Raw genomic sequence first — 14,968 nt, forward strand, 5'->3', positions numbered from 1 at the left:
CTATACGTAAATAGTCGATAGTTAAATAAACAAAACAAAAATACTATGACGTCACAGAATATTAATGGTCTATGAAGTCACCATATATTAACCACCAATTTTCATTAAAACTAAACTAAATTTAAATATTTTCCATACATTTAACAAAAACAGATAAAAAATTTATAGCTTATAATACGATAGCTTCCCTTTCTTTAGCGACGGGTATAATGTTGGCTGGAAATAGAAAAAAAGTACTTTAATTAAAACTATTACTAGATTAACTTAAGAATTTTACGTCACTATCTTAAAATTGGAGAAAATCGGGTTTAATTTGAACTATTTAAGCCGGGATTTACTTTATCTAGAGAAATAAAAAAATAAAAATAGTGGGAGTGCCAAGGTACACGAGAGTTGATGTGTAAGCATGCGTGCTCGTGTACCGATCTCACGCACACATTAACACACTCACAATAACAAATCTTACGCAGACGTCATCTGACGCTCGAACTCTTCACACATATAAACTAAATACACGAAAGGGTCAAACAGGTGTAGCTTTGCATCGGTAAAGCCATTGCTTTATTTATCTGAAAGACTTGTAAGCGAGTGTTTGAAGTAGATATAATTGCCACCGGACGGTAAGTGGTCACCACCGCCATATAGATATTGGCACTGTAAGAAGCAATAACCTTTCTTTAAGTCGCAAATGCGCCGCGTTGGTAACTAAGATGTTATGTCCCTTGTGTACGTAGTTACACTGGCTCACTCATACTTGAACCTGTAACACAATAATAATAAGTATTGCTATTTGGTACCCAGACGGGTTTGCACAAAAGTGCTAAGTCTAAATCTAGTAAAAATTTTATTTAATTTCATGTGGTTGACATAGGACTTTTTTTAATTCCAGTTGTAATTTTTTATTTAGGGTCCTGTTCTAAAAACGCATACCAATCTCACAAAAAAATACTAACCCTATTCAGACGTGTAATGGAGGTTACAAAGTCCTGTATGAACATCAACGAATACCAAATCGAAGTTTCAAAAAAAAAAAATTTTTTTTTATCATTGTTCTTCTGACGCTACACTGCCATATATCGCAGTTTCAAACGGTCCTATACTAAGCGGCTCATGGAACACATAATATACTTTCTTATTGATCTTAAGAGAGATTAGCCAACTGCGCGGGACATTTTATAGGACACAAGTGTGTGCACAAACACAGGTGCACTCTCTATTCCCTCACTCTCATAATACGATGGGACGACAATCCGACACGACCGGAAAGAGTTCAGGCGCAGATCCAACGGCTTTACGTGCTTTCCGAGGCACGGGAGTGTACACAATTTCAACTTCTAGACTCCGGGCTGCTACTGAGATTTATCGACATAAAGTCCAGTAACTTTTTATCAGCCTTACCTGAGGTTAGACCTCGGGGTGTGCGGCATATCTAGCCACTATACCAACGAGGCAGTCATTTGGTAGCATATTGCCAATATAACTCAAGAGGTGAATACTTTTTTTTTTTACGCTGGAAAAACGCATTACGCGTTTCCCCCACGGGAACAGTGGGGGGGTAGTGGGGCTCGCCGATGTCCGAGGCGCCGAGAGCGCCCCGAACAACGGAATACCCACTAAAAAACCAGCGGTACCCTTTCCGTCATAACGAGGAGCGCCACGGGATCGCTTGCGCATGCTACCGCGACGCTCTGACGGGTGGTCTGCGTATGCAGGGAGCCATTCTCTATGGGGATTACCAGGGTACTGAGAACCCCCTAGTCCCAGCGACGCCTATTGCGGCGGAGGGAGAAGGTGCGCATAGCGCCTCATTCTTCTTCTTCCGCCGAAGAAGACTGGAGAGAAGAAAGAATGACCTCCTTCTGCGACATTACATTTTCACAGAAGGAGACCATTTCCGACCAACACTCATCGCTTCCGAGCATCGCGTTGATGATGCTCGGCAAGGAGAGGTCTCCGCCGACAACTGCCGCCAGAGAAAGCCTCTGGGGCCCCCACGCGACACACTCCGTCAGGGTGTGTTGCGCCGTGTCGGTTGGCGCACCACACTCGTGGCAGGAAGGTGACATTTCCCGCCGTGCTATCTTGTGCAGGTACTTACCGAAGCAGCCGTGTCCGGTAAGTACCTGCGTTAACCTAAACGAGAGCGTGCCTCGTTTTCTTTTGAGCCAGCGATTTAAGTGGGGACGTACCGCCTCCACTGTCGCCAGGCCCGCTGTGGGGGACCTCAGATCTTCCTCCCATCGGGCTATCAGGGCTTGCTGGGCTAGAGCCCTGATCCGCCTAACATCAGCCGACCCTGGACGGTCGCCGCGGTCTCTCGCCTCGGCCCGGAAGCGGTACACCTCTGCGAGTACCTCCGCCTGGAGTTCCCAGGGCAGATCGCCCGCGAGGAGCGTCGCCGCAGTCCAAGACACCGTACGATACCCTCTTATCGCTCTTACCGCTATGACCCTCTGTGGCCTTCGCAGGAGGGCCCGGTTGTGAGCAGTGAGCGCATCGACCCATATCGGGGCACCGTACAGTGCCATCGACCGCACTACGCCAGCATAGAGGCGCCGACATAGCGATCCCGGTCCTCCCACGTTGGGTAGGAGGCGACCCAAGGCGGCAGCTGTGTTGATGAGCTTCGGGCCGAGTTGCACGAAGTGCTGTCTGAAGCTCCATCGCCCGTCCAGGATCAAGCCCAGATACTTCATCTGGGCCTGCACCTTGATCACCGTCCGTCGTGGACGGTGATACTTGCCCCCCGAGGGGGGCCTCTCCGTGGACCGTGGAAGAGGAGAGCCTCCGTTTTGGATATGGAGACTCTCAGGCCCAGCATTTCCATTCGGTCCACGGTCAAAGTTGTTCCAACTTCGGCCAGGCGGGCCGCCTCCCCAAAGTCCCGTCCCGTCGCGGTAATGAGGGTGTCGTCCGCGTACCAGAACACCCCCCTACCGGGAAGGACGGGTGCCTTCAGAAGCCAATCAAAACCGACGTTCCACAGAATTGGGCCGAGGACCGACCCCTGTGGAACGCCGCAGCCTACCCGACGCCGGACCAACTTTCCGTCGCCTCCTGCCCATACGACCTCCCTGTCCTGGAGGTACGCCTCCAACAGTCTCCTCAGATAGATCGGCACCCCTTGGTATCGGAGAGCCTCTGTGCTCGTCTCGAATATTAAACTGTTGGAGACTGTTAAAGGCGTTTGCAACGTCTAACCGCCAGGACCACTTGCCCCTGGGCCACTGCTTCCGTGGTCCGAGTCTTCAGGGCGTTCAAGGCGTCGATCGTTGAACGGCCCGCCCTGAACCCGAACTGAGCCTCCGAGAGACCCGGACCGGCCTGGTTGAGGTGTTGAACGAGACGAGCTGCAAGAATCTTCTCAAACAATTTGCCCGTCTCGTTCAGCAGCACTATCGGCCTATATGCCGAAGAGGAGCCTGGTGCCCGCCCCTCTTTTGGCAAGAGCACCAACTTCCCTTGCTTCCAAGGCTTCGGAAACTGCCCGCTGCGCAGACATTCGTTGAACAGCTCCCGAAGCCTTGTACCTAGGTATTCCAGGGCATCGCACAGAACACCGTCCGGACCCGGCGCCGTGTTTTTGGTCCTCAAGCGGCCGAGGGCTATCTCCATTTCTCGCTCCGTGATCAATGGTGGGGCCACTAGGTCTTCTATCACAGAGCGAGGGACCATCTGTGGAGGGACAAACTCGCCTGGGTGGGGAAACAGTTCCCCGACCAGGCGCAGAACGAGCTCCGGCGGCAGCGTCTCCGTCACGGGGGTAGTTTGGGTGCGGAATTTTCTGCGAAACCCTCGATATGCTCGCCCCCATGGGTTTCGGTTGAGGCTCACCAGCAGCTCTTCCCTCGCCTTCTCTTTGGCCCGACTTATTGCCAGCTGCAGGTCCTTTTTTAGCTGGCGGTAAGCCGCCAAAAGCTGTCCCTCCAGGTCCACATCGAGGCCGTTGCGTCTTCGACAGCGGACGTAGGCCCGCCGCGCCCGATTGCACGTCGCCCGAAGCTCGGCTATTTCGGGCGACCACCAGTACACATGCCGGCGCTGGGCTCTGCGACGGGTCCTCGGCATGGCCGCATCGCAGACCTCTTTGAGGGCACGGCTAATGCGGCCCGCCAGCTCTTCCACGCTGGCACCCTCCCTCCGTCCCGCGGAACCCCACCGTTGCACAATGGCGGCCTCCTTGACTAGCTCGCGGTCTAACTGGCCAAGAGACCACCTCGGCAAAGTGGTCGGCACCCTCTGGAGTTCCGCCAGCCTGCGAGTGGTAGAGATCTCGAATTGGATGTAACGGTGGTCCGACAGAGTCTCCACCTCTTCCTCTACCCTCCATTCCGACACTCTGCGTGCTACGACAGGTGTGGCGAAGGAGACGTCCACCACGGACCCCCCGTTATGGCGCACGCAGGTGTGAGCCTGCCCCTTGTTCAGTAGGGATAGGCCGGAGAGTAGTGCCCACACTTGGACAGCCCTTCCTCGCAGGTTCGTGGCGGGGTTGCCCCAGGCGCGTGACTTCGCGTTTAAGTCGCCGAGAACCAGAATAGGTTTCATCGACTGTCTGGCCACCGCAGCTCTGAGCGATCCAAGATATGTCTCGAACTCTACCAAGCTGCGGTTAGGGGAGAAGTACGTTCCCACAACTACGTACTCTCCCCACTCCGCCACTACGTAGCCCGAGCCCCTCTCAATGAGTGAGAGGGGAGGACCTGTTCCGTTGCGAGTGAGGACCGCCACGGTGTCGTCCAAGTCACCTGCCCAATGAGGTAGGGGAAGGACGTAGTAGGGCTCGCAGGCCACAGCCAGGTCGATCTCCCACTCCGCCATGGACTGCAGCAGTAGGTCTTGAGCCCCGGCGCAGTGGTTTAGGTTCGTCTGAAGGAAGCTGATTTCTGCATGACGACATTGCAGCTTCCTTCTCGGCCTGGTGCCGTCCGACATTGGAGGTGGTCTGTGTGCCTAAGACCACCTTACCCTTCGTGATGGGTGGGATGCACTCCCTCGACCCCATCATGTGCCCGGAGGGCTTTCCAGCGTCCGCGCACACTGCGCAGCGCAGCTTCCCCGTGCAGCCCACCGATTTGAGGCCATCGACGCCGCACCGGAAGCAAAGTCCCGCACGTTCAGCCCTAGATGGGCAGAGTGCCTTGGTGTGACCAAGACCCATGCACTTGAAGCAGCGCAAAGGACGCTGCTCCAAAACGTGTACCCTGGCTGAACTCCATCCAACCAGAAGACAACCGCTGTCAGACAGTTTTTTCGCCACCGCTATCGGACATGTCACACGAGCCATACCCATGTATCCGGGTCCGCGTGACATCTCTCCGCACTTAATCGCCTCAACGGGGCAACTCCCCTCACGAGCGACAGCGGCGATTAACTTTTCCCTAGTGACGGAGTCGTCTAGGCCCGTCACCCTTAAGTCCACCTTCATTGTATGGCGGACAACGTTAGCCACCCCATCCAAAACAGTGCGGAGCTTCTCGGCAAGCTTTTCTGCTTGGTCCGACTGGGCCCTAGGCAGCTCCAGGACTCTGGCACCCGTCGCAGAACGACGGACTTTAAGTCCGCCACAGATACCGAGGTCCTGAAGCTTTACACCCTGCTCGGCTCGCTCCAGGACGTGGGCGTACGTGACACCCTTTACTTGCGCCTCCGGCTGCAATGTTACCACTGCAGCCGTGCGAGGGGTAGCCAACTTCGGTTTCGGAGCTTGAGGTGCTATTGGCTCCATTGGCGCAGCTGCAGTGGGTACAAAAGCTGTGGGGGAAGGTTTCTTTCCCTTCCTACCCTTCTTTACTACGGTAAAGAAAAATAATAATAATAATAAAAGAATAGATAATAAGAGATGAATGATATGATAGAATGATAGATAATAATAAGAGGTGAATACTTACCATCACACTATTTATTATATTTATTTACAATCGACTATTTTATCAAATCTTATACAATTAAAAACAATTGTAACAAGAACAAAAAAAAATATAACTACAGAAGCGGTTATAACTCGCTTATTTCAATAGATTTTTAAATATATATTTAAAAGATATTAAAATTAAAAAAGGTGTTTGCAAGGTTACGTCCAATCGCTTGTCTGGAACTAGCTTAAAACTTAGTTAGCGCGAGTCACACATACTAACAAGTGAAATTAAAAAAAAGCTTGTAAAAAAACGCGTGCAATTATATACCCTAAGCTTAGCGATAGCGACGCAATAGTCCCCGAAAGACGCCCAATGTTTTACTTTAATTACGGCAAATACACACTTATCGAATTTATATAAAAATCTATTGAAAAAATACGAAAATACGACAACAATAATAAAACGACTGTCTAAATTTTTCGTATTTATTTGTTTACAAACTAAAATAAATATTTAACAGAATACTCGGGTAACTTTGTTACGACATATTTTTGCACAGAAAAAAAAATCACACTTAAAATTACAGATAATATATACAAAATTCGTCTAATTATAATACATATTGTAAAATGAAGTACATTAATGATTTAAACGGCGCTAGAAAGAGTCCGATTCATTAAATATACAATTTAATAAAAAAAATAAAATATCAATTTCAATTCTACTGCAATTACTTATCGACTTTAAAAAGCTTTTATATAATCTATGGTTAAACAACGAAAACTATAAATACTAATCGGACAGACTACAGTTTGCGACTATAACATTATTACAGATTAAAAAAAACTAGTTATTTGGTTGAAATTTAAAATAATACTATAAATTCATTTATTTACACTTGTAAGACCATTTTTCAATATGATTTAGCAAAAATTAAAGTCTTAGTGAAGTGTAAATATGTCAATATAAAGGTAGGTTCAGATAAGCGATGTTAATCGACAGCCGCTCGGATACGATTCAGATGTAAGCGGTTAACATATCACTAATCAATATGATTGCGTTCATTTATTTAATCATATGATAATGGCAACATTAATTACGTCATAAATAGTAAATTTGAGTGTTCATATAATGTACATACTATATATATATGTTCATATAATGTACATACTAAATACAATGTTTAGCGAAATATCGCTTAAGACAATCGCTTTGGTATTAGAGAATTTCGCTCATATCTGAATAAACCTTATATATTATATTAATCATCAGGAAACTGTTATTAAAATTAATTGTGCATCTGTTTTTACATTAAATTTTTAAATTGGTTCCATTTTTAAAATCATAATTGACATATTGTTTTTTTTATAAATCCATTCTTTGAAATTAAATTTACATTTATAAATTAAAATTTTAAAAAGAAATGTAACAATTAGTTCCTTCTCAATTTATTTTTATCAATAATAACTGATTTCTGTGATAGATACTAGCTACGGGGTATTTAGAAAACAGGGGAAGCCAATTAAATAATAATAATTATCATGATAATAAAACCTTTTTAGTATATATATATATATATATATATATATATATATATATATATATATTACAGTTCAGAAATCTTAAAACATTTACTTTTTATGTATAAAATTTATTGAATATAATCCAATTTGATTTATGCATTGAACGAAGAGACATTTGGTCATTTCCTTCTAAAACTTAAAATCCAAATGTAATATAAATTATCATGATAAACACCAATTAAATACTTAGCAACGTCCAATATTACCCATAATGTGGTTGACCACTTCCGTCGATGAGGCTGTACCACCCACGTCCGAGGTGAGGACCTTGTCAACGTTGATTGTCTTATTAACAGCTCGTCTTATCAGGTCAGCATGGAAGTGGTGACCGAGGTGTTCTAGCATATCGATGGAAGCGTTAATCATAGCTATTGGGTTCGCGACATTCTTGTCAGCTATCGCTGTGCCTGGAAAGATTCAAAATAACAAAAAATATAAAGTTAGTTAATGTCACATGCTGCTCTAATGTGGTTTAGTGGCTACACCTCTTCTTGGTGCTAGGATTTTTTTTTTATAGAATAGGAAAGCGGACGAGCATATGGGCCACCTAATGGGTAGTGGTAACCAAACGCCTTTAGACAATGGCATTGTAAGAAATGTCAACCATCGCTTACATAGCCAATGCGCCACCAACCTTGGGAACTAAGATAAACCCTCGTGCCTGTAATTACACTAAAGCTGGATAGTTGAAATGATTATGCTGTGTTGTGTGTGTGAGCTTATGCCACTATGCTAATCCAATGCATGTTATTGGATGTGACACATTTGACAGAATATCATCAGAGTCATGTAGGTTTTCCTTCACAGATGAGCAGGAGATAAAGCCCAGCGGAGCTCGGATTAAGCCCACAGCCTTCAGTTAAGATTCACTGCTGATATGTATGTATATATATGTTATAAGAATAGTTGATCTCTACAACAGCGCTAAAAAAACGCACGCTAATTTAAAACCGCCATTTTGTTTGGGGACAAAAGAGTGAGGTAATTAATTCATTATTGGCGTGATCAAGTCACGCCAATAATGAATTAATACGCCAATAATGATTTGTTGAATGTGTTCGAAGTAATTTAGTGAGTTATTTATATCAATATTTAAAAAGACCAATTCGAGGTTTTTATAAAATCGGTTTCACTTCTGTATGCTAAATGTATTATATATTATTTTATAATCTTACCTAGCAACAAGTTGCATACAACAGTTGTCGATAATAATGTCGTTGTGTTCAATCTCTGGGTACTCCTGTGCGAGCCAACGCGAGGTTTCTAGGAACAGGCCATCAGAGAGCTTCATTATATTCGCCTTGTGAACTGTCGCTACCTGAATAATTGAGAAACAAGAAACGTTTATTTAGTAAAAATGGTAGGCACGTAAATGGATCAGCTGATGAGAGAGTGAGGTGAGACATCACCAACGCCCATGGACATTGCCTGCTGTAACATATATTAACCAATCCTTACAATTTTAATGTGTCACTAAACTTAGGAACTGAGATGTTATATAATAATAATATCCCCACCGACGTATCTTTACGTTGCCGACATGGTGGGGCTTGTGCGCTTCAATGATTCTTAGGGCTATGCCAATAGAGCTACTCATGTTGGATTGGCCTAAGATGAGAAGACAGACCAAGAGAGATACAACCCAAGCCAAGGTGGAACAGCGTACGCCGAGGGCTCCATGACTAAGGGGGTGCTAAGTCGTTAGTATGCGAACTTTAGAGACAAGGGGACCTCTAATTTAATTTACCCTTATCACAGTGAATGCAGGGCTCTGCTGTGATTGACTTTTATGTCCCTAGCTACTTGTGGAAATAATATGATAACTAGGTCCAAAACTAAAAAATATATACAGGCGAACGTGCCATTGTTAGAAGAAGAGTCCACGCAGACTTCTAATTCATCCTCCAAATCTTTATTCCCATTAATACCCTCTTCATCACCAATTTTGTATGCATCTTCACCAAATTCATCACCAACCGGTGCTCAACTGGCAGATGTTGCACAGGAGACAAATTTTGTCAGTGAACCTGTGCCCACCACCAGTGGCGTAAAAAAACGTAAAAAGTGGAGTATGGAAATGAATAAGTTCATCCTACGTACCTACCTATATCTTACAAATTTAGAATCAGACACAAATTCATATCTTTCTTCATTACATATAAAATTTATAGATAAATTAATAAAAAAATAAACAGTTGCGCTGTTTGTTACATAGCGACAAGACGTATTAACTATTGGTGCTTTAATATTATTTGTCAAAATATAATAGTTTTCAACAATAACTTTGTAAATATAAAAGTGATTTACATATGTTTAACGTTGGTCAAGTGCATCGTGATCTACTTCGTGCGTCAAGACGTTAATGAGCTTCATATTGAAAAAAACATACCGCAACCGATAGGTCATTGACCACACATAAACAACGTACAAAACTGATAACTATTTTTGCCAGGTCAACTTAAACAGTTGTTGGAACAGAGGTTTCGAACGCACCGCATACGCAGTCGACACAGGTTCAAATCTCACTTGTGCGCATCTATTTTTTTTTTTTGTTTACGAAGTAATAATATGGAGTTCGCCTGCTGTAGCAAATCAATAAATGATGCTGAAGATCCTATTGTATGTACATCTTGCGAAAGGGAATTCCTTGTAGCTTGTATGCTACAGCTAAAAGATCAAGAACTAAAATCGGACGATGATCTTAGACTCTCCTGGCGGTGTTCATCGTGTACCTCAAATAATTCTCGGGACAACAAATCTGATACCCCAATTCGCAATGTCACAAAGCGGTCCAAGCAAAAAACTGATAAGAGTACGTCTTCTGAAAAAAATACTACGCTACTACGTGGGAAATACTAATCGTGTTTACTTTAACGATCATCTAACAAGTGCTAATAAGGCGCTTCTTCGTAAAACAAAAGAAATAGCTCGTGATAAAAAATATACGTATATTTGGGTAAAAAACTGTTCTATTATGGCTAGAAAAACTGACACTAGCCCTGTTATTCATATACTTAACGAATGTGATTTAAAAAAATTGTAATACGCGCAATTAATTTATCCAACATATATATAAGTACGTTTGGTGGCTTCTTTATAAATTTACTAAAATTATGTTGGCTTTTCTATTTAATTGTAATTTTATTAGGCTTTGAGAGGGAGATGAAACTGCTAAATCTGTTTAAGGTTTATTCTATTTGTATAATTTTGGAAAGGAGAATTATTATAATTAATTTAGATGAAATGGTCAGTTTAAATGTATTTAGTATAATTCTTAAGTCTTATATGATTTATAAATTACTTATTTCGCAATGGTATCCAAAATAGCGATTTTGTACCAAAACGTGCGAGGTCTCAGAACAAAAACTTCTGAGTTTTTTTCAAATATATTAAATTGTGAACATGACATAATTTGTCTAACTGAAACGTGGTTATTACCTGGAATTTTTGACTCAGAAATTTTTGATAGTCGCTACTCGGTCTATAGATGTGATCGTAACTACAATGAACGTAACGATAAAATGGGAGGCGATGTCATGATTGCGGTGCGTAACGGACTCGTTGTTAAAGACCCTGTCTTTTTGCCGTCAAACGATATTGTTTCCTGTGACGTTTTTTCATTATGCGTAGCTTTAAGGACAAAAGGTAAGCCCGTTAATTGTAGATTTTTTTGTTGTTATTTTCCTCAGTCGGATTCACAATTTCAAGATCAGTTGAACTTTTATGAACGTATCTCTGAATTAGTGATATTGAATCCGAAAGATATATTTTTAATAGTTGGTGATTTTAATGTTCCCAGTGCTATTTGGTCTCCTTCGTCCACATCCGCTGAGCTCTGTGAGAATATTGGAAACTCAATGGTCAATGCAATGTCTTCCTTCATGTCCTTAAATAACTTTTCCCAATATAACTTAGTTTCAAACATCAATAATCGCCAATTAGACCTTGTCTTCAGTAACTCAAATTGTAGGGTTATGCGCTGTGAAACACCTTTAGTAAAGGAAGATTTACACCATCCCACGTTGGATATTATGTTAATAGATATTAACATTAGTAGCTTTCTTAGCCCTCCTCGTATTGTTAAACTTTTTCATAAAGCTGACTATAAAATAATTAATGAATTATTGGCTAACATTGATTGGTCGGTTATTTCTGATTACTATGATATTGACACATCCGTTGAGAAATTCTATTACATAATCAATGATATAATTACAATGAATATTCCTTCTAAAGTGGTTGTTGATCTTAGTAAGTATCCAGCGTGGTATTCTCCTGCACTTATTAAAATTATTAAAGAAAAACTAAAATATCACAAAAAATGGAAAATGTATGATAATTACAGTGATTACAGTACTTTTAAATTACTTCGTGATAGACAAAAAAGGGTTGAAAAGACATGCTACGATAACTATCTTGATTTTGCGGAAAATAATATTTTGAGAAACTCTTAAGTGTTTTTGGACATTTGTCAAGAACAAACAGAATACAAATGACATACCTAAGCGGCTATATTATAACGATATCTCAACAAGTGACGGTCAGCAAATAAGCAATCTATTTAATGAATATTTCTATACATCCTTTGAACATAGTACACATCTTAACAATTTTTCCTGTAACAGTCAAAATAATAGTGGATATGCTAATACAATTAATTTGTCATCTGTTGATATTTCACTTGCTGATGTTCGTAAGTATTTGAAAACCTTAAATATTAAAAAAGGTAGCGGACCCGACGGTATACCACCTCTTTTTCTAAGTAAATGCTATATGACTATATCTATTCCTTTACATTTATTGTTTTGTATTTCCCTTCATACATGTACTATGCCTTCAATTTGGAAACAGTCTTATGTTGTGCCTATTTTTAAAAAGGGAGATAATAACGTAACGTATAATTTATGACAAAATCTTTCCAAGCATACGTCCCATAATTATTGACCAGCAGCATGGATTTATTAACAAGAAATCAACTGAAACTAATTTGTGTGAATTCACTGTCTATGTTTTGACTGCAATGGACAAAGGATATCAGGTGGACGTTGTGTACACCGATTACTCCAAAGCGTTTGACAAAATCTCTCATTATATCTCAATAGCAAAAATGGAGTTCATCGGTGTACATGGTGACCTCCTTAGATGGATCAAGTCATATTTATTGAATAGAAGTCAAGCCGTGACTGTGAAAGGATGTTGCTCATCTTTTCTACCCGTTCCATCTGGAGTCCCTCAAGGCTCACATCTTGGACCACTGTTTTTTAATATATATATATATAAATGATGTTGTTTCGGTATTTGCATCTTCTAAATTTCTATTATATGCTGATGATACAAAAACTTATAAAATTATTAAGAGTGTTGATGATTGTATTAGTCTGCAAAAAGATTTGAACTTACTTAGCGATTATTGTACTACCAATTCGCTGTTTTTGAATATAAAGAAATGTAATTGTATAACATATACCAGAAAAAGAAAAGTGATCATTTACAACTACCAATTTAAGGAAGATGATATAAAACGTGTATCAGTGGTCAAAGATCTTGGAATAACACTCGATTCTAAACTTCTTTTCGATGAACACATAAATTCCATAACTTCTAAAGCGTTTCGTATGCTAGGATTTGTGCTGAGGATTTCCAGAGAGTTTAAGCGTGTTTCAACTTTTGCTCTTTTATATAAATCATTTTTGAGACCTATTCTAGAATACGCTTGCACTGTCTGGAATCCACAGTATAGTAAATATATAGAATTCATCGAAAATATTCAGGAAAAGTTTTTAAAATATTTAAAATTTTCGTCTATAAATAATTTGAATCAAATAGAAAGGATACCGACAACTGAACAGAGACGACTTGAACGTGATATGGTGTTTTTATATAAATTGATCCACAACATATTTGATTCCCCTTATCTCCTTTCTAAAATAAATATCAAGTGTCCTCGCCCTGGTAGTCGCAACAAATCTATTTTTGATTTTCCATTGACAAAGACTAAATGTGCAGCAAATGCATTTATTAATAGATCATCTAAACAGTACAATAAAACATTTATTGAATGTGATATATTTCATCTCTCCCTTAAAAAATTCAAACTGCAAGTAAAAGAAATATTATACTCTGAAGAGCCTTAATTTACTTATGCATTTTTAATTAATTAATTATAATTTGATTATTTATTATTAAATTATGTTTTCTTGATTTAAAAGTTAAATTTATATTAAATTAAATTATATAAATGAATTATATAATTTCATGCACCTATTAAATATAAAAAATGTTTTGTAATTACTTATGATTAATTTATAAATGGAAACTGTTTTGGTTTAAGAATTGTTTTATATTTTTTATTTTATTGTAATTATTTCACTGTTTGTTTCCTGTACACTAAATAAATGAATAAATATCCACATATGGAAGTAAGCAGACAGAGAATTGCTGACCAACGTAGAGCTATTATATTATATTATATTATACAAAAGAAATTATTATCACAAGAAACCATTGATCAGATTTACGATGAAGTTAGATCAGAATTGCAAGTAATCCAAACTCAGTTACAACAAAACGCTACAAATCTTAAAACATCCTAACAGGAAATCTTAACACACTAACAGGAAAACGTATGAAATGGACAAATGAATGCAATGAAGCAATTATTAGGATTTATTTCAAAATAACACAATTAGAGACTAATAAGACCGCTTATAGAAAACGTTTGTATGAAGAGTTTATAAACTTATACCCAGAGTTTACACACATTACAGAGCAAAGATTAGCGGATCAACGAAGGGCCTGCCTGACATCAAAATCAGGCAAAGTGATGTGCGTGCGGAGCTGCAATCACTTGATATACGGAAAGCTAGCGGTCCCGATGGAATACCAGCCATTGTGCTGAAGAAGTGCGCGGCGGAGCTGTCTCCTGTGTTAACGCGCCTGTTCCAACTTTCTCTCTCTTCGGGATGTGTGCCGGAAGCTTGGAGAAGAGCTAATGTGCAAGCGGTTCCCAAAAAAGGGGATCGGTCTGACCCCGCAAATTATCGACCAATAGCTATCACCTCAGTACTTTGTAAGGTGATGGAACGGATTTTAAACAACCAACTGATCCATTACCTAGAAGATCACTGTCTGATTAATGATCGTCAGTACGGGTTTCGACTAAAACGGTCCACAGGTGATCTTCTAGCGTACGTAACACACCTCTGGGGTGAAGCTATCGACAAGCATGGAGAATCGTTGGCTGTCAGCCTCGATATCTCCAAGGCTTTCGACAGGGTATGGCACAGAAGTCTTCTCTCCAAGCTGCCGGCATATGGTCTGCCTGCTCAGCTATGCACCTGGATTGCCAGCTTCCTACACAAGCGTAGCCTTCGTGTTTTAGTAGATGGTTGCGCTTCACAATTCTGTGTAGTGAATGCTGGGGTCCCCCAGGGATCTGTGCTATCTCCGACACTCTTTCGTTTGCATATCAATGATATGCTCTCCCTTGGGAACATACATTGCTATGCAGATGATAGTACAGTGCAT

The 14,968-nt window shown here is 41.1% G+C and overlaps 1 protein-coding gene across 1 annotated transcript; it reads right to left on the minus strand.

Annotated features, from left to right (window-relative positions):
- Nucleotides 1-169: 169 nt before the first annotated feature.
- Nucleotides 170-5,728, minus strand: LOC126778732 (uncharacterized). Its single transcript, XM_050502354.1, has 4 exons — nt 4,969-5,728; nt 3,721-4,886; nt 3,029-3,164; nt 170-216 (listed from the first exon to the last, which is right to left on the minus strand). The coding sequence occupies exons 1-4, from the start codon at nt 5,726-5,728 to the stop codon at nt 170-172; spliced, it is 2,109 nt and encodes a 702-aa protein (XP_050358311.1).
- Nucleotides 5,729-14,968: the final 9,240 nt, after the last annotated feature.

This window comes from Nymphalis io, chromosome 27 (assembly GCF_905147045.1).
Source record: "Nymphalis io chromosome 27, ilAglIoxx1.1, whole genome shotgun sequence".
Classification (NCBI taxonomy): Eukaryota; Metazoa; Arthropoda; class Insecta; order Lepidoptera; family Nymphalidae; genus Nymphalis; species Nymphalis io.